The sequence below is a fragment of the Thunnus albacares genome, chromosome 20 (assembly GCF_914725855.1).
Source record: "Thunnus albacares chromosome 20, fThuAlb1.1, whole genome shotgun sequence".
NCBI lineage: Eukaryota > Metazoa > Chordata > Actinopteri > Scombriformes > Scombridae > Thunnus > Thunnus albacares.
In genome coordinates, this window is record NC_058125.1 from 14815534 (window position 1) to 14835153 (window position 19620).

Below are 19620 nucleotides of genomic sequence, written 5' to 3' on the forward strand. Positions count from 1 at the left end.
CAGCATAGAATCTTACAACAAACCGCATCAAACTATATCATTGTCCCCCACCTGATGAAATCAGAGGGGTGGGAGGCAATTTTATATGCCAATAAAATAATTTGCTTTCAAAAATATAAACCACCCTGAGTGGTGAAAAGGCTGCTTCCTTAAAGACATTTAGCATATACATACTGTTTCTAAACAAAGAAGTGCTCATTTTAGCCATGGTGTGCTTCGGAATGTGTCATTTTGCCAACAAAGTGAAATTCAAATTTATAGTATTGTTCTATTGTGACAACAGATTTATGTTCTCATTAAAAACAGACAACATATCACATGATTTAAACGTGTTTCCTATGTATTTTCTTAGTATACAGAAATATATAAAGTATCACAAAGCTTATAATCTGATACAGGTTCAGATCAGTGCTGAACATCAGAAAGTATTTATGCATGTATCAAATATATGACTTACACACTCTTATCTATATGCACAACATATAAAATATAAGGTACAAAGCTGACATGTTGACACTTGTTATTCTAGTTACTTTAAGCTTATTACTCAATAGATGATTCAGCTTAAAAATGAACTGAAGAAATTGTCACAAGCAAGCAGCCGGACCTCCTGCACACTCATTCACTAATCACACAACATCAACAGGTGACTAAACAACCACTCAGTGAAAAACTGGATCAATTCCAAATGAATGAGTGAGTCCAGACAGCTGACTGTGTGTTTCCTCTGAAAAATATGATAGACAGGGGCGATAGCAAAGTTTGCTGATTAAATTTTGTGGATTGGAGTAAGTGTGCAAGCATTACTTTTTTCATTGATGCTGCTTTCTAATTGCCTTGCAGCTACGTGATGTGCATATAATTCATCTCCTTCAACCTAACCCATTTAGTATGAACTCCAAAGATTCACAAAGGTTGACAACTTACTGAAAAGTGTGTTGGTTTAAAGGACTCACTCAGAAATATTTAAGAACATTTAATAGTTATATTTACGAACAGTTGTTGCATACTCACAAAAACTGAGAGAACAATAGCAACCTTGAACACACAGTGAGGTATAGGTGACTTATAACAATACATTTTGAGGTAATGTGTCACAAGTTTAATGCTCTGCCATTCTGGATTGAGAGAAAGCTTTGACAAACATCAAACATCAAACATCATTTTTATGATTTTAACTCAGAGTCAGCGGCAGCAAGTCTGTGATTATCATATACGGTGTCAGTGAGGCCAGACCCATCCTTATCGGAGTAAATTATAAGCAATCCAGTCGATAAATCTGTGGACGTTGACGTAAACACCAGGCTTGTACTTCTTGCCACATCCGTCACCCCAGCTCACCACTCCAACGACGTAGTGAGTCCCGTTACGCTCACACACCAGAGGACCACCAGAGTCTCCCTACAGGGACAGATTAACGTTTTTTGTATCAGGTTTTTTCATTCTCTCTCTTTATTGACTTGAATACTATTAAATCTTATCTCTCACACATTCTTATACTCATGCACATGCACAGACCTGGCAGGAGTCGACACCTCCTTTCATGTTGCCTGCACAGAACATGCTGTCATCCAGTGAGTCTCCGTAGACGTGGGGAGCTTTGCATTTCTCCTGAGAGATCAGGAGAACACGAGCATCCAGAAGTTGGTTGGTACCATATTTCTCTGAGAGAGAAAGAGAAAGAATGAATAGTTTAACTAATATTCAGACTGGTCCAATGACATTTTAAATCTTCATGGTACAAGATAAAGAAACTTATACAAAGATACAACCTTACCATTTTTCATTTTCTTGTCTTTTATGTAAATATTGTAATTTCAGCTGGTGACATCTGCTGCACACTTTCCATATAAACTATGTTTTTATTCCTGTTTGCTGCACATAAAGGTTTGATCAACTTGTGCTTACTTTTTTCATATAAACAAGGTTGTGAAATATTTCAGGGTCTGTATGCATTGCTGGTAGTAAAATAATTTACTTTTCAGATCAAAATCAGAATCAATCATAAATTAAAATGAAAACGCTATGGGAGAAGATTTTTATTTTACTCTATACTTTGGTTTGTGGCTGTTTAGTATCTATTTTAGTGACAATTCTCTCGCAGAAATTTGTTTTCTTTTGACACTTATAAAATGAATTGAATAATACCATACTTAAAAATAACATCCTGTGAAAAGAAAAAGCAGAAAATACATTACCCTGTTTTCCGATGTAAATGCGTGATATAGGTGAATTGGATGAATATCCATGAGCTGCCAAAGTTTAAAACATTTTTTTATTGTATTCTGTTCTTTTTGTTATGTGTTCTTAAAACCAGTCATTCTGCATAATGCAGTTGCAACTCAGAGTGTGAAGATCTTACGGCTTCACATTGATCATTGTGTTATAACGGTTGTCCTGCAGTCTGTAGATGAAAGTTTAGATTCAAATGATACTCACGTGTTTCAGTCACACCCCATCCTGAGATCACACACTCGGTCCCGCTGTCGAAGCGCTGGGTTGGCAGGCAGGCTGTCTTTACAAAACGTGTTTCTTTAGCGCAGTACGGCTGGTTGATGGCTTTCAGCTTCAGCATGGCTGCACAGGAAAGAGCAAAGAATGTTGTCTCTGTCATTGAAAATACTAGGATACAGGTTCAGTTGAAGATAAGTTTCCATTAAAGAGTGGAGACTCAATTAATTACACTTTAACTGAATGATCAAATGTATATGAAATGTATATATGTGAAATCTTTGCATCTCACCAACATCATTATGAAGAGCAAAGGGGCTCTCCTTATAATCCTCGTGCACAATGGCTTTCTCCACAGGAATCACCTGGTCGTATACTTCATCCTTCTCTATGTCCACTCCTCCCATCACCACTTGCATTTCCATTCCACTTTTACTGGACAAACAGAATAGTCATGTCATGTGAGTGTGTCCGTGTATAAGTCTACATCGAACAGTGCTGAGACTGAAACAGTGTGTATGTCCTAAAACAATGCAAATCTTACATGCAATGTGCAGCAGTGAGAACCCAGCAGGACTCAAGGAGGATGCCTCCGCAGATGTGGTTGAAGGGCCCGGTGGACTGCATGGTTCTGGTCTGCAGGGAAACCTGCCATGGATGTGCGCCAGGTAGAGACTTTTTCCCTCCAAAGATCCTGGCTGAGCGGCCGGGCTGCGGCCTCCCACACTGGAAGAACGGGGTAGCAGCCACATCCGGCTTGGCTGGAGTTGGATCTGTTTCCTGGACGGTTGGTGGGGTGGCTGGAACTGAGAGGGATGGAAAATCAAAATGAGCAAAAGAGACATCAGGAGGTGAGGATTTATGTGTGTACTGTACATGTGCATGTGTGTTTTACCTGCAGAACATTTCTTGATATTACAATAGCCCCACTTCAGTGTGCCATTTTTGTTGATGAAGCACCAGGGCTGATCATCTCCATCAGGGTTCCTTGAATACATAGAGGTTTTAATACAAGTTCTATATTTTTACACAGCAAGTAGTGACTATTTGCTACCTTTAAACAACCACTGAAACTGAAACTACAACGGAAAATGGCTCCTACACAGTGTTACAACAATCTCACAACCTGGCATTTTTATTTATGCATTTTAAAAGCCTATTCTGTAAAGCATTTGCAATGATTCATAAGAGAATCTAATCTTTTCAATGTATAAAGGTTATAAGAACACATTAAAGAGAAAAAAACAAAATGCACTTTTAGTGCAGACAAATCCTGCAGAGTTTTACAAAAACACATGAGCAGAAACAAACAACAAAATGTTTAAGTGTACCTCGCATGCACTTTATGCACACACAAACACACACAAGGTTGTATCAACAACAAACATATGCAATATTTACATACAAGGACTCTTTACCTGCAATAATTGTGCGGTCCAATTCCATCAAACCCGGCATATTCTTTAAAAGGATCTCCCCCTTTCTGCAGGACGAAATAGGAATTCCAGTCCAGACAGTCTTCCCCATCAACTGTTACACTCACCATGCCCCGATAAAACTCTCCATCCTCTTGGTAACAGTCATTTGGGTCTGGAAATATGAAAAAATACGGTGGGCAGTTGACTCTTGAGCTCCCTTTTCCCAGGTAATATCTGGGGTCTTATAATAAAGGAAAGGTTGGTTTTAAAGTGTGGTTTTCTATTCCAGACAGACAATTGTACTTACCAACTTCACAGAACTTCCCATTATATCCAGCAGGACAGGAACACTGAAAGGAGGAGGAGCCTTTGGGACCCCTCCTGCAGGAGCCTCCATTCTGACAAGGATTGGGTCTGCAGGGCGAAGCTGTGAACGCAGGTCAGGAAGATACATGTCTGATGCAATAAAACTCTGGGAAATAAAATGAAAGTAAACTATAAAAAACAAGACTTTATTTCATAACATAATTCCCTAATAAAAATAAACCTTTTCTGCAGTTGGGTGGCTTGTACGGAGGCTTGCACTTGCACTCGTAGAATGGCGCAGTAGATGTGACAACGCAGTTTCCCTGGCCACATTTCACATTCTTGCAAACGTCTTTCACTGAAAAACATGTGATACGTTAGTTCAGGTGAAATTTCTCACATGTGATTGAAACTTAATACATACAGAATCAAGCTTGAAATCCAGTATTTTTTATTATGTGCAGAATTTTCACCACTATCATAGTGTATCTTTTTTAAACACCACCGGAGGGCGCTAAAGTAGGATCTTTTCAAATCCTTCAAATAGGGGCTTTAAATTGAAAGCTGAAAAAAAGCTTTCTCTTTTTTCCTTTGATAATATTATGCTTCCACTTTTTACTTAAAAAACATCTTGTCAAGGAATCTATTTTGTTTCTGTATTGTGATGAAAGCTCTGATATTATAAAATGAATAAAATAAAAACTGTGGCTGATTGATTCAGTCAACAGACAGTGAAGTGAAAATGTGCCTGTCAATGAAGAATTTCAAAAAGAGTTAAGAAAAACAACATATTTGCTGGCATTCACATACATTACTGTCTACTTTTCTGAAACTCCCCTTTGATCCATGTCAATGAGCACTGGTAGAGAGTCCTACCTGTTTGACACTTCTTTCCTGTGTAGGGCTCAGGGCACGAACATATGAAGCCCCCATTAAGAACGGTGTCACACAAACCTCCGTTCAAACATGGATTGGGATCACAGTTATCTACAGGAAGACAGAATCATAAATGCTTGATAGCATTAACACCTTATGTGCAGCTTATGTGCAGTTAACATACATTTTAAAAATGTGTTAGAAAAAAACAAAACAGTCTTGGCCAGAGTGCAATTGATTGTTTCTGTATCAGTTCATGTCTCAGTCAGTAGATGTTGAGTCAGAGCAGATATCCATGTTACACTGCTCTGTAAAAATAGTGCAAAAACTGGCTATCACACGTACTTGTACTATCTGAGGGGTCATCCAGGAGTTCATACAACCAGTCATCTAGAGTCAAATAATCATCCTCTGCTGGGATTTCAGTGGGAAGATCATAATAATACTCATAATCTGTGAGGAAAAGAGAATCATTGAAGCATTCCATACATGAGAAACAGATAAAGTTTACTGGAAGTTAAATTGAAAGTGTTTTTTTTTTTACCACCAGTGTCATCTGTTTCTGTGATTATCTGCAACAAAAACAAAATATATCAATTCTCTCCCAAATGTTGCATAATAATTTTTTAAATGGACAACAGTAGAAGTCTGTACTTCTGCTGGACAGTTTCTAAATGTACATAAATATACAGTTACAGGATGTATAGATTGGAAATGGTAGAGATTAAACAAATCATGCACGCTTCAAATCCTTCTTTTGATCAAATCTGGTCAAGATTCCAGCAGTTTTAATAACATCCACGCCTGGTTTTTGTTGTCTTTGTAATGTCCAAAATATTGAATGTATGCATGGATTCCTAAAAGTGTTGCCTGTTTAAAGATGTTTCCAACAAATGGCATTCATCCTATACTATTATATATATACTTACATACAACTCCTGTCCAAATGCAGTGAGTGCACCCAGCTGTACAAGTACAGCTATTAAGTATACTGTGGTGATGTAGACCCTGGCCATGATGGCGCCAGTGGAGGTTTGTGGTTTGCTTTTTGCTCAGACCATCTTAAATAACCCCCCTCACTAGAAGACCCCCAAACACCCCACCCACCTGTTAATCATTAGCACTCTGCATTGATTTGGCAGGAGTTACGTGTGATTCAAAACTTTGTCTTTTTTGCCCTGTGACTTTATCTTTTGAAGAGGTCATCAAAAGTAAAAGGGCAACTTAAATGGTCCAGATCTCGATGACAGGCTAGGCTGCACTGTTGCCACAGAGGGCTTTTAAAATAGACTGAGTAAAATTGACTCTGAAATCTTTAAAGTGTGATCAAAAGGTTAAAAGAGTGGCCTGAGGTTTCTCAACATGCAAGAGGAGATTTGCTTTGTTAACAAGAGCAGCTGATACGGCATCACAGAATTTAGACTACATTTTTTATGCATTTTGTAACATGTTTTTAACATTCAAAATACTGTGGCCCAGTATTGCAATCCATTCCTGCAAATTGCTATTATGCTGTGTTGTCCATGGCTGAAATAAAATTCCTCAAAGCATTGACAGGTGATAGTAATTGCTACTGTAGTTAGAGGTCTACACAGATGTTTCAGTATATATTAGTCCCATTTGTGAACACTTTACATCACTGCTTAATATTGTGCAGAGCATATACATAGTTTTTAGATTATCTAAATGTATTTTTCCATCTTCCAGGGATCCACTGGTTTCCATTTATATACAGTAAATACAATCATGCATAAAAATGAGCATGTAGTTTTTAAACCTGCCAGAAATAAACAATCCATCACAGTCAAATTTGAATTATTGTTCTGCAGTAAAACAGCTGAAAGTGTAGATTTATTTGAAAAGTCTGTCTCTGTGGTGCGTTCATGCACTGGTGGGAATCTCTGACATCTACAGATGACAGATTACATAATTTTGTAGTCATCGATAACCCTAAAAACACCCCTAAAGTATGCAGCACAGTGACAACATAACATTGATCGTCCACATGACAGAGGGAAAAACAAACAAACAAACAAAAAAATCTTTATGACACTCTTCTGATTTGTCAGCTGAGCTGTTTTTTATTCAAACAGTGATCACTTTACAGTGGGTGCAATAGCATGTTCTCAATATACAGCACTATATATAATGTACACGGGGAGCATGTGGAGTTGAGAACAGACCACGATCTTGCTCTCCCTGTTCGTTAACCTCCTCTTACAGGTAAAAGGGTCAACACCTGTTTGCTCAGTGTCACACCAGTAAAAAAAATGTATTCAGGTCACTGACAGAAAGGTCAAGGGGAGTGCTTGTAAACCATAAGTCATATGTCATTCAACTTGGTTATGTGTTTTTAATTCATATGGTTGGTATCAATGTCATACAACACTCCAAACTCTTATTGACAGACACTTCAAACCTGCAACCATTGATTCATCATTAAGTGCTTCACACTTGGATTGTTGAGTATAAATGTATGCATTCCACATGCAGAAAATGTCATTAACACAGTGTTTAGGTCAGTCTGTCGGCATACCACTTGATCTCAGTTTAGAAGAACCAGTCTGAACCCAAAACATTCACATTTCCATTGCAATCTCCCAATGTGCTACCCTTTAAGACTGTTCTCTTAAAGGCAGAATGAGTAGGATTTTCCTAAAAAAAAACACAATGTATAGACTCATACAAAAATAATCCCTCTCAATCATCACTTATGACCCACTAGAAGTGTGTGGTGGTGTCTGTATGTGCAGAGACTCTGCCCTCTGCCTGTATCTTATTATTATTTTGCTGTGTTCGGGCGTTTCTGGGTGTCAACCTTTGGGCAGTGGGACTCTATAAGAACATAGTGACATAGCAGCGTAGCACTTCTGGTGCCGTTGAGCCGGGCAGCAGGGGCCAACTTTGAATGTTGTGTTTACAAACCACAACCGACAAATCCTGCTCATTCTGTCTTTAAGCATATCATTCATTATCTTCAGGCCCAGAGAATATGGCAAAATCCTGGTGCAATTCACAGGTTTTCCACTGGAAACGAGAGGGGGTAGGGTGCAGTTTCCAGTAAGTAAAAATAATATAAAAAGTCTATAAATATAGGCATATAATGCTAACTTTGAGTAGTCAGCAGCACTAGTCAGTCCTTCTCACTTTCAAACTCCATGACAACAGATCAAAAAATAAGTCACCATGTGTCCAGATGCTTGTTTGTCTTTTTGTTCTGTGTGTGCTCACAGTGTGATCGCAATACAGTCTCAGGTATCAGCACTTGGTTCAAATAGTTCATGTATATTCTGATTTGCGGATGTAGTTGGAAGGCACGTAGCCTCGTCGGCCTCCAGCCTCCCCCAGCCACCAATCACTGTTGCCGTTCATATCCTGGAACTCCAGTATACGCAGCCGCTGATTGGCTGAGATGCTCAGTTCATTGGCACAACGTGCATTGAAGGAGTAGAGGGCGTAGTATATCTGAAAAAAGGTGAAAGAAAAACGCAGTCATGATTAGTTTGTGTTTTTAAAAATTTCAAAGCAGTATTACTTTTTTTGCTGCTTGGGTACACAGGAACAAGCTGTAAACTCCACAATAACATATTAACACCTACAAAGTTGCTAGGGTTAACATGTTAGCAAAGCAGTTGCCTATTTATTTACATACCCAGTAGACATGGACAACATTAGCATTCATGTGGAGCTGTGTTTCTGCTCACATAAAAAAAAATTAATTAAGTTCAAAATTCACAGTTGTTTTAGCTCTGTGTCTGTGGGAAATATTTGGCTCTTAAGCTGCTAAATGTTCAACTTCAGCTAGTCGCTAACTTTTTCTGCTGTTTGGCGCTGAGCAGGTAGTGCACAGTGACACAGTACAATTTTTGTTGAAAACAGCTGCCTGCTGCGACTGGTTGATGAGAGAAATGAGAGTGAACTAAACAGTTGTTTGAGGGCTGTAAAACCCAAACAACGAGCTAAAGGAAGCTATGGTATTTTCTAGAGCTGAAAGAACCTACAGTATAGAGTTGGGTGAAATACATCATATTACTCAAACAAAATCTCACCTGATGACCATCTAATTCACTCTCATGTTCTGGTTCTGGCTCTTGCTCAATGTACTCATCTCGAGAGTATGCAGACTTCTTCTGGCCACCGCTATCTCCATTTCTCCACTGGTATGAACTATAGGCTTTGTCTGTGTGTCCATACCGCTGCGAACGACTGCTTCTGAGTGAAGAATTTGAGTCTGTGTCATAGAGGTCCGACATCTCCTTGTGGCCAGTCGGACTCGCATGACTTGTGTCATACGAGTCTCTGTGACTGCCCGAGTGCCGGTAGGAGGGCTCTGTGTCTCTGTGACTGGGGGAACTTCTGTGCGTTTGGTCTGAGAATTCCCGGCGGTTTGAGAAATTTCGAGGTGAGGAGTTTATGGAGTTGGTCTGACTGGCAGAGTCGGGGTTCGGTATATCTCTGTGGTGACTCCTACGAGAGGAGGCAGAGTCCATCGAAGGGTGTGGCGATGATTGACTTTGGGGCTGCCCAGTGGAAAAGCTGACAGTGGCTGTTTCCTGGTTAAAGGTCAGTGTGCTGTTGCTGTTCTGGCGGGAAAAAACAGGGGAGGAGCCGCCATAGCCTGACTCATTGGACGACTGACTCTCAATGGATACGTCCGACTGGCTTCTGCGTGGGTTGTAAGGTTTGAGGAAGGAGCTGTACACAAAACCCTTGGTGACTGCAAATCCAGAAAAGCAAGAGAAGACATGGACATTAATTATATTGCTACACCAATTTTTCCAGATGTTGTTAGAGGTTCAAGACATTAAAATACTACCTACCTCCAGTATCAATCAGCCAGCGATTATGGCTTCCCATGGGGTCCTGTTGCTTAATAACACCCACAAGGTCTCCCTCTAGTATAGAGACGTCCAGATCTTGGGCTGCGTTGAAGTTCCTCTCGGCCTGGAAGAGTTTCTCAGGGCCGTAGCGTACCAGAAGCCCTGCACGGTGCTCATCTGTCTGCAGAGTGTGGTTGGGCTGAAAGGACAAGACTTGCGGTTACTGAGTTACTCTCATGCATTAAAATATGGTAGAGGGACGATGGGATTTTAGTTCAACTCACAGGTCCTTGCAGTTGCTTTTTGGAGGTCTGCTTCTCTAGAGTCTTCCTCTCAAAGGGTTTTTTTGTGGTGGTGGCTGGAGGCAGGTTCTCCGGGCAGAAGCTAAAACTCTGCAGAAGTTGGAGAACGCGACCATACTCCTCTTGGAACTGTGCAATCAGGTTGCCCTCTGTGCCAACTTTGCGAGAAAACTGGAGACAGAGGTAAAAAAAAAAAAAAAAAGTCTGGGTTAATAACAGAACGCAGCTACTACTACATTTGGAATGGAGATGTAATATTTTTAGGACAAAAAGATGAGATTTAAGCCACCAACTGCCTTCAAACCCCAATAAACAAAGACACACTCACAACCTGAAGGAGGGGTTTCAGCTCTCCAAGTGTTGTCTTCATGAAGTCCTTCTGGGCTTGAGCGAAAGCCCTCACACAGCCAGTGAAAAGATCTTCTGCTGCACAGTGGAACTTGGGAAGCTCGTCCAGAAGTTGGGCGTTGAGCGCCTCATAGTTGTTGCGTGCCACCTGCAGCTCATCCTGGACACGACGGTCCTTAAGGCGGTCAGCGCGCTCCTTGCAGTTGTCGTAGTCCAGCAGCTTGTCAAAGCGCTTTTGGATGAGTTTGTGGGGCCCGGCAAACATGAGGAGCAGCTGGGTGAGCGGGTTGATGACTAAGGCCTCTGTGCGCTCTTTCTGCTCAGGGGAGGAGAGGAGGGGAAGGTGATCAGAGGTCACATCCAATGCGCTTCTACACCAACTAACTAAGGTTAAGCAGATGAAGAGGACTTACAAATTCTGTGAATTGTTTGTCGCTGATGCTGCGGTGAGCTCTCTGGAAACGCTCGGGGTCCAGAATACTTCGCTCTGTGTAGATGTCACAGAAACTGATGGCTGCCAGGACTTTCACAGATGCAGATTCCTGAAGAGAGGTATTTAAACAATTAAAATCCTTACATACAAAATAACAAAATATTTAAATACGCAGAACACGTTTTAGAAAAACCTTGGTTACAATTAAAAATGGCTTGAATAAAGCCAATAAAAGTATTTCATATCACAGTAAAAAATGCGAAGCCACTGACTTGTGGAGCTTTTCATGTGAAAGAGGTAAAGTTCTCCTACCCTGATGTGTTGCAGGTACAAAGAAATGTCCCTGATAAAAGACTTGATGAGTCTCTCCTGCAGCCTGAATCGCTTTTCAGCCTCATCAAACGCTTCATCTTTAATCTGAGAAAAAGACAGAAGACAAAAGACGTATGTTAGATCCAACATGTTTTCATTCACAACACTCTGATAGTCTTCCCTTAACCTTAATGTGCACTTTCACTCGGGTTAAGAACTCATCTTGGAGCAGAAATGTACCTGGGGTGAAATTCCCGTGAGGTGCTTGAGGTGGCTGCTGACTCGGTTGGATTTTTTGATAATGGAGTGCATGCTCAGCTTGGAGATCTTGTCAATGAATGTATCCTCGTCACCTTTCCTGTACTTCACCACTGTGGACAGCAGAGGGAAGACTTGAGACAAGAAACTCAGTCCAGAGATTGTACTGAATAAGAAGTAATAGTAACCAAAGAGAGATAAAGTTAATGAAACTGTGAGGGGGTTTTACCGAGGTCCTTCCTGCGCTTGTACTCGTTGATGTTTACGTTGATCTCCTTGACGGCCTGCAGAGCCTGAGTCAGCTGGGGCCGGTCATGGTGGCTCTCCGGCGTGGCCCCCAGCAGCTCCATCAGCAGCAGTGGGTAACGCATCACCCGCTGCACCGGCTTGATCAAGAAAGAGCCAAGGTTGATGTAATTTGTTTTCCCCCTGAAAAAGTGACAGAAATTGCAGGTAATATTTTGGTGAGAGGTATATAAAAACATGCGACATGTGAGAGAGATTCTCTGTGTCGAGAAAGTCAGCATTACAGTCACTTATGTTGGCAAGAAATGTTTCTTCCCTTGTTCATCAAACACATGTTTTTCTATCATGTGGACAGTGATGATATGTAGCCATCATCATATGAGATACACACACATATTCTGATGATGACACATTTCAGGGAGACAATAAAGAACAGGGAAGGCACAATATGTAAAACAATATTGATTTGCTTAGTTCTAATGCAGTCTACAGGACGAACAGCTCACACAGCTTAACCCCAAACTGAGTGAATTCATTTAGGAAATACACCAATACAATTGCTTTATTAGATTGTTTTCAGCCAACATGTGATTTATCTCAGCATCAGTTTCACCTCAAAAACATCTCTTCTCATTTTTACGAGATAATTTCTTTCGTCTTTATTTCTTTTTTCATTGATGAAATAATGAAAGCAAACTTTTCGATTTGAGACGTCTTATTTGCAAATTTAATAGAAAATGTTTAGGGAAACTCATTTCCACGTCTTAACATTAAAACACGTCAGTACACACATTTTTCACTTAGTGAAAAATCACATGTGATTTTTGTTTTCCTGATTTTCTCCAAGTTTGCAAGTAAGAATCTGCAAATCTGTATAACAAACATAAAATGAGAAAAAAAATCATCTCATTAATATTGAGAAAAGATCTTTTAACTGATGTTTTTTGAATAATATTAAAACATTAGTTACTAAATTGCTGTTGCTGCTTTAGTCCAGAAGATGGCATTAGATGTGTTTCCCAGGATCAACCATTTCTTTGCTTATCCATACAGTACAACAGGGCAAGAGGAAGGGGTCACTGACTTATTAAATATCTCCCTTCAAAACAATGGCATACACTTCACACATGCACATGCAAACACAAACAACAGAATATGAATATGAGTCCATCTCAATCCATGGGAGGAAATTGAAATGGCCTTATGTGGCAGCACAAGCTTTTAGAGTCTTTTAGAGCCCCCACACACACACGTTTTAGCTGTCACACATGGTAAACAAACACACATGGAGGTCTTTTCGAGGGAGGTTAGTGAGCAATAAGCATGCGGTCAAGATGTTTCTCATGCTGGAAATCATGGCGACACTCTTTATGGAGACTTACCACTCTCGATATATGGCTCTGTTGAAGGAACGTATGGAGAGGAGATAGAAAGATAACAAAAACAGGATTTATAAGCCTATGCATGAAGTCTTCAATTCTGCAGTGATTAAAAAATACACAGGAAGCGTTTGCTTGTCCACCAGCTCAATCCACAAAATTTGACTTGAACCTTGCAGAGTCAATAAAATAGTCAACTGCACTCATGGTTATGGTTTTGTTTTATGAATTCTCTCTTAAACCTGGACGGAGACCCAGTGTAGCAGTAAAACTTGTAGTTTATAGAAGGTGGCAGCATACACAACCTTTTTAAAATTGAATAAGTTGCAACAGATGAGGCTAGAAACTCTGGAAACTTACTAAGTGACTAGTAAAGCTGTATTTCAAGAGAAAAAAAAAATGAAACTAAAAACAACTTCTTGTAAACAAAGGGATTGGCTGTGTGTAAACTTTGTCGTGCTTCTACTTTTGTTTATGAAGATTTGTTCTTGGAACCAGCGCCCTTTTTTTCCTAATGCCTCCGGTCGAACAAAACCTGTGTTTATCTTCAAACATGGATCGATGACTACATTTTACAGCGACACAGCAGTGTCAACTCAAGTGTTTGAATCACTGGTGGTGAAACCAGACAGGTGAAACCAGGTAGGGCACATTCTGTAACTGCTCCACATTACTAAGGTGTATAAAAAGACAAGGAGATGGAGCACACATACATGGCAGAAGTAAATGACAGTATTATGACAAAGTATTTGTTCTGTATCAAGATTGACCCTGACTACTTCTCTCTAATAACATGCCTACGTGTATAAGTTCAAAGTCTGCAAAAAAAAACCCCTGTCATAAATTAATTCCAAGTGAATATGAGCATACAGGAAACAGTGCTGTTGCCTTGAACTCCATAACAACAAGATTATTTCAAAACAAACAGAAAACCTGAATGTCTTAAACGTCAAAGTCCAAAGTCTGCTGACTCAGTCACATTTTAAAGCTTACAATAAATGATCAACAGCTCTTTACAGATAACGTTTTACTTAAACTTAAACTGTATATTTGTATTAGCGGCCACTCCTGGGGTTGTTTTCATGCTTTTGCACACCCACATGCACGTTTCTTGTCACTCACATGCAAAAACGTGAATGAATTTTTTTTTTTTAAGTCACACATACAGGTCAATGCTGAAATCTGAAACTAATGAATGACCCTTTTTTCCAGACATTTTCTCCCCACAGTGACTCACCTCAGCCTCTCCAGACACTCCAACACATGACGCTGGATGTTTTCATCTTTCTCGTAGCTCTCTAACAGAGAGATAGCATCATCATGGTTCTGGCAGTAGATCTTGTAAACCTCCTCCAGCTCTGCTTTGAAGTCCAGAAATACCTTTCCTGAGAGCACAGGGTACAGAAAGGTAAATGCCATGTGTTCATTTAAAAATTAAAAGCAGGAAATGAAAAAGGAGGATATGTTTCACTGATACAAAAGTAAATCAAATACACCAAGTCAGATTAGTTAGAGTTGACAAAATCTTAACTATTTTGGGGCAATTTTTTTTTTTTTTTTTACTTTCCACTGCAAACGTTTCTTCAAATAATTAACCTTCAGTTTCCTTCCTGTAACAGCAGCTTTTTTTCAAACTGCGTTCAAAGTTTTACTCAACCAATAAAATTCAATCAGGTGACAGTTAAGCAGCCACCTGACTGGACTGTAGGTGAAACAATTACCTCATAGGATCTACGCTTTGTAAAAACATCCTCCTTACCGATAGAGTCTGTGTCGTGCAGTGCGTCAAAGAGGCGCTGCGACAGGTCAATCACAGAGTTGATGTTGCCAAAGAGTCCATCAAAGTCCACGTTCTTCACCTTTAGAAGAGGTCAGATAAAAAAAAGTGTTAAAACAGTGATAAAAGTTCTTCTGTGTTAACTGATACACACAAATCCAAACCTGGTTACAGAAACTAGAAGAAGCTAAATCCAGCAAAGGAGTAAATGCATCAGAACTCACGCAGTCACAGTAATGTTAGACTTTAGTTTATGTTTAGATGGTTTCTATGTTCAATGTCCTAGATATGGTCAAAAAGACGGAAAGACTCAAAATTGGGATACTGGTGCGCATGTAAACAACTCACCTCTAGAGAACTGAAATTGTTTTTTTAGCTCTTATTAAAATCATACATGTAGATCCCATATTTTACAGTCAATGTTTCAATCCTTCAACCTCTTTATCACCTCTCCTGCTCATCTATTTTGCCTTGTTTCTCATTTCTCTTGAGGTCCTTACACAACTTAATACAGCAACACCGTGTTTGCAACATCTCCTCACCTGCTTCTTCTGCAGTGGCTCGATGATCTCCTCCACGCACATCTGCAGGTCTTTGATGTAGTCCTTCTCCGTCTGCAGCAGCTCTTCGATGACTTTTGACCTCTTCTCCAGCATCCTCAGCTCAGGATCCTCTGTTCCAGCGGCGGGTGTCGCATCCGAGACTGAGGCAGGCTCCAAGGGTTTGGGTTGGGACGACAGGAGTGTCATCTCTGGAAAGACAGGAAAGGAGAAAGATTTAGCTTCAACTAAATGTATTTCTATTGGTAAATCTCCCGAAAGCATATTTATGTATTTGTATGTATTAAAAATTCTGTAAATGTTTTTGATCTTGCTCAATATATTCTATCAGAACTATTAAACACCTTTTTCAGACTTATCGTGTTATTTTTAATCAAACGAATCAGTTTCCTCTTATAATCCCTCCAATTTCTTTTCATTAGTTGCCATGAAATTGAAAGCTTGTTGTAGCAAGGAAGTAACAGAAAAGTGGTTATTGTAAAAGATAATAATGTCTAAAAAAGGAAAGAGTTAAATAAAAATAACTTTCCCAGCCCACATCTCCATTCATTTGTAACAAAACACGCTCCTGCCCACCCACCCCGGTCCAGCCTTCACTCCTCGTCTTGTCTGACTAGCTTTTGATCAATGTCTCTGCTATCACTCGCAGAGGGCTGATCTCTGGGGATGCCTGGGGCTGGAGGGAGAGCCTGGTTCACGCACCAGTGCTTTTTATCAATGGACCCAAAACTGGAGTGGACTCAGGCTCTTTGTGTGTGGCACAATGGCCTATGACAGCAACTACAGACATAGAGGCTCTCAGGGGACCGGGCAGACATTAAATAAGAGACAGTTAGAGAGAGGGACAGAGGGGATGAGAGATTAACAGTACTGGAGGGTGATGAGAAAGAACCAGGACTAGTCTGCGCAACACATACATGTTATACAAAATGTAAGAAAGACAGCTGGACTGGATATAAAAATGACTACTGCTGCTTTATCTGTGAAGTGCATCTTTTAGTTCTCAGTGAGTCAAATAGGATTTTAGGTTATTTGTGATGCTAACAGGTCATAGCAGAAACACCCGGACATACAAGAGTTACATTAACGTATTCAGAGTGGGCCTGTGCATCACTACAAATAAAGCAGTGCTCTCGAGGTAGTCTGTGTTTATTTCAGTGTATGAAACTTATTCTGTAACATCTCAGCAGGAGAAGATGCAAGCTGCGCCGCGCTGTGTTGACTGATGAAGGTGACGTCACCCTCACTCCTTGAACAGATGCTGTCAGAGGCTAATGAAGTTAACTCTGCTTACCCTCATATTACCCCCTTGCAGGAACTTGCAAACATGCCCACGCTACACACACACACACACACACACACACACACACACACACACACCCACAATGCTACAACCTGCGTAAATCACAGGAAGCAGTCACATATTTTCCTAAATATTTCATGACAAAATGATATATTGACCATTTAAAATGCCAGATTTTCACAGGAATATTAAAATATAACCCAAATTAAAACCACAACTTTTTACATTTTGAAAAAAAAAATGTGTGTCTGATCCCTGGGCCACCTGCCTTTTGTCTCCCTCCCACCCTGACCTCAACCCTCTCCGTCTCTGTCTCTCTTCACGTGACTTGGCTAAAGCTCAACTCAAAGGAGCTTTTCTCATTGCTTGCAGCATATCTCCCTGCACCACTATTTCTCTGCCAAATGCCGGCGCCCCAGCAATTGCCCACTGATGAGAAAGTAGTCCACTAATGGGTTTTAAAAGTCACACAACACAAAACAAGAGAGAGACAGCTAACAAAAGACTCTGCTTTTAATTGCAATCAATCGGCTCATTCCCACGTTTGATCCTCCACGTACACACACACACACACACACACACACAACTGCATCATATGCTCCACTTCACATGCTTTAATGCGCAGCCATTTCCATCACAAGCAACCTGTGAAACTGCACGACCAGATTTTGACCCACTTCTATTGGAATTCCACTTTTCTTTGTTGTGTGAAGTGCAATCGTGTGAGTCTTTTACACACCACACATACATTTACATACAGTAAACACATCTTCAGGCTTTAAAGAGGTTTACAGAATATTTCAGGGGCACCTAAAGTTAGGTGTTAACATGAAAATATTTGCCCGTGCCACTCAGTCAGCAGCACGTCAACAGGAAACACCCCTCCTTCAGTATCCTTCACTATTCAATAGTGAGTCACACACCTGTGACTGGATGCCAACAATCAGAGAGACTAATCATGCAGTACAAACATCAGTCTCCTGCTGAAAACCCAAGTAGTATCCAGCCAATAAACTCAACGAGTCAAAGCTTCTAAACTATTTTTGTACATCTTCTACACAGAAAAAAAAGATGCTCTCTGAGGTCTGATACACAATAAAGATACTAATAAATGTAATCAACTTTTTTTGGAATGTTTCTAAAGTCAGAATATCACAGAGATGAATTGGGACCAGCTCAGTTTCCTGTTCATCCCATCAGGTATCATATAAAGTTATTTGCTTTCAATCTGCTGTTATTCATTACTGTTTACAGCTTTGCCCTGATTGTAAACATTTGTTGATTGCTAACTAGTATGCGTTGTATAGCTGAAAAATAAAGTGCTACAACATACAATAAACCTTGGCTCTATACACCATACTTAAACACACATACACACAGAACAAGTGTCGAAGCAGTTGCTTATGGTATGATCTACTTTTTATGGGAAGCAAATACGTAGACATGGGGAGGCAGGATCATCACTCTGCAGGGGGTTTGGGGGGGGGGGGGGGGGGGGAGTGTCTGTGCGAGATCCCAGCAGAATGAGGGTTAATAAATGAGTTACATTCAAACGCTGACCTGGTTACGCATATTAGAGAACTTGGAAAATAAAACAGAGAGACTGTGTTTAATGGTATTTGCAGGGGAGGGAAGATGGGCACCCACTAATAAATACCATTCTGACATCCACTGAAATTTACATGGTCTAATGAATACAGAGGACAGAGAACACAGACTTCTTTTCCCCCTGGTTCATCCAATAATGATGGGAATTGGAAAATGTTTTTAACAATTCTGATTCCATTACGCCATTACATTCTTTATCAATTTTTCAACCCTGTTCAGATAAAATAACTGGTGAAAACAAGCTTTCTACTAAACTTTCTGTTGATCAAAAATTGAGCTGCCTTATTGAAAAGAACCATACAGCACATACAGGAAGTGAAATAAGGTAAACAAAATAAAAACTTAAAAAAAGGAAGGTAATGTTGAACTTGTACAAAAGCTATCATAAGCATTCCTTTAATTTAAAACATGCATTTCCAACAAATGTCAAAGCAAGCTGGGGGAATTTTTTTTGTTCAATTTGGTAAAAGACATTAAAACATTTGAGTGTCTTTTCTTCTTTCACTTTTCAAGTCATACAGAGTTTGTGTGTCTGAGCTTTAAGACACTGTTTGTAATGAACAGGCTTCAACAGGTGGAATCAATAGTGTAGTGTAGACCTGGGGCCTGTTCCAAAAAACAGGTTTTACTGAGTCATCTGGATAAAACATGGATGGCTCTTTTTGTTTTTACATCAGTCCATGCTCTAGATTCTGATTTTGGGAGGTTTTGTGCTTTTCTTGGAAAAATTATACAGAGAACATTCAAACCTGCTTCTTAGAACAGAAGCCTGAACATTTCTCAGGAATCAGATCATTTATAAATGGTTTCAAAAGAAACAAAAGTAGAATCACTTCCTGATTCCCCTCCACTTTATGAACCATGGTCAACAGTAAGCCTGTAGTTAAACATTAGATGTCTGTATCTGTCAAAACAGGGAGTGTGCTATAGCACTATAAAATGTCAAAATGACATACGCCTCGTCACTCACTAAACAAAACACCGTCTTTCTTAAGACACTGGGTGTGACTACATATACAGTCACAACTGATACATTAACACAGGTCATCGAGGTTTTCACAAAAAAACAAGGTGCTGTAAGGTGAAACAAATGACAGCTCAGTCAGAAAATGTGTGTCTTACAATTTCACAAACATTAATTAGATTGTGGCTGGAGTGTTGCTGTTGCTGGGTATATTTCTGAATATCACATACTCCCACTATGATTTATGGTTTTTATGCGT

At 39.9% G+C, this 19620-nt stretch overlaps 2 protein-coding genes across 7 annotated transcripts in view; both read right to left on the reverse strand.

Annotated features, from left to right (window-relative positions):
* Nucleotides 1-1087: 1087 nt before the first annotated feature.
* On the reverse strand, nt 1088-6069 carry LOC122971389 (hyaluronan-binding protein 2-like). Of its 2 annotated transcripts, XM_044338017.1 has the most exons (14): nt 5981-6069; nt 5596-5623; nt 5397-5504; nt 5052-5162; nt 4417-4533; nt 4177-4296; nt 3870-4041; nt 3347-3438; nt 2996-3257; nt 2744-2886; nt 2440-2577; nt 2199-2252; nt 1519-1664; nt 1088-1401 (listed from the first exon to the last, which is right to left on the reverse strand). In XM_044338017.1, exons 1-14 carry the CDS (start codon nt 6065-6067, stop codon nt 1243-1245), a joined length of 1737 nt encoding a protein of 578 aa, XP_044193952.1. In that variant the 5' UTR covers nt 6068-6069; the 3' UTR covers nt 1088-1242. The 2 variants fall into 2 exon arrangements, with proteins under 2 accessions (XP_044193952.1, XP_044193953.1); XM_044338018.1 differs by lacking the exon at nt 2199-2252.
* Nucleotides 6070-7781: 1712 nt separating this feature from the next.
* LOC122970838 (dynamin binding protein) overlaps nt 7782-19620 on the reverse strand; it is a 51790-nt gene continuing 39951 nt past the window's right edge. For 2 of the 5 annotated variants that reach the window (XM_044337120.1, XM_044337124.1), the window contains 13 exons: nt 15469-15677; nt 14909-15008; nt 14387-14534; nt 13153-13170; nt 11754-11953; nt 11507-11637; nt 11267-11371; nt 10935-11063; nt 10496-10837; nt 10156-10344; nt 9872-10070; nt 9101-9768; nt 7782-8516 (listed from right to left, as the gene is read on the reverse strand). In XM_044337120.1, the coding sequence (XP_044193055.1) occupies nt 8331-8516; nt 9101-9768; nt 9872-10070; nt 10156-10344; nt 10496-10837; nt 10935-11063; nt 11267-11371; nt 11507-11637; nt 11754-11953; nt 13153-13170; nt 14387-14534; nt 14909-15008; nt 15469-15677 (2624 nt within the window). In that variant the 3' untranslated portion in view covers nt 7782-8330. The remainder of the gene's footprint in view (nt 8517-9100; nt 9769-9871; nt 10071-10155; nt 10345-10495; nt 10838-10934; nt 11064-11266; nt 11372-11506; nt 11638-11753; nt 11954-13152; nt 13171-14386; nt 14535-14908; nt 15009-15468; nt 15678-19620) is intronic. The other 3 variants (XM_044337122.1, XM_044337121.1, XM_044337123.1) reach the window with 3 other exon arrangements.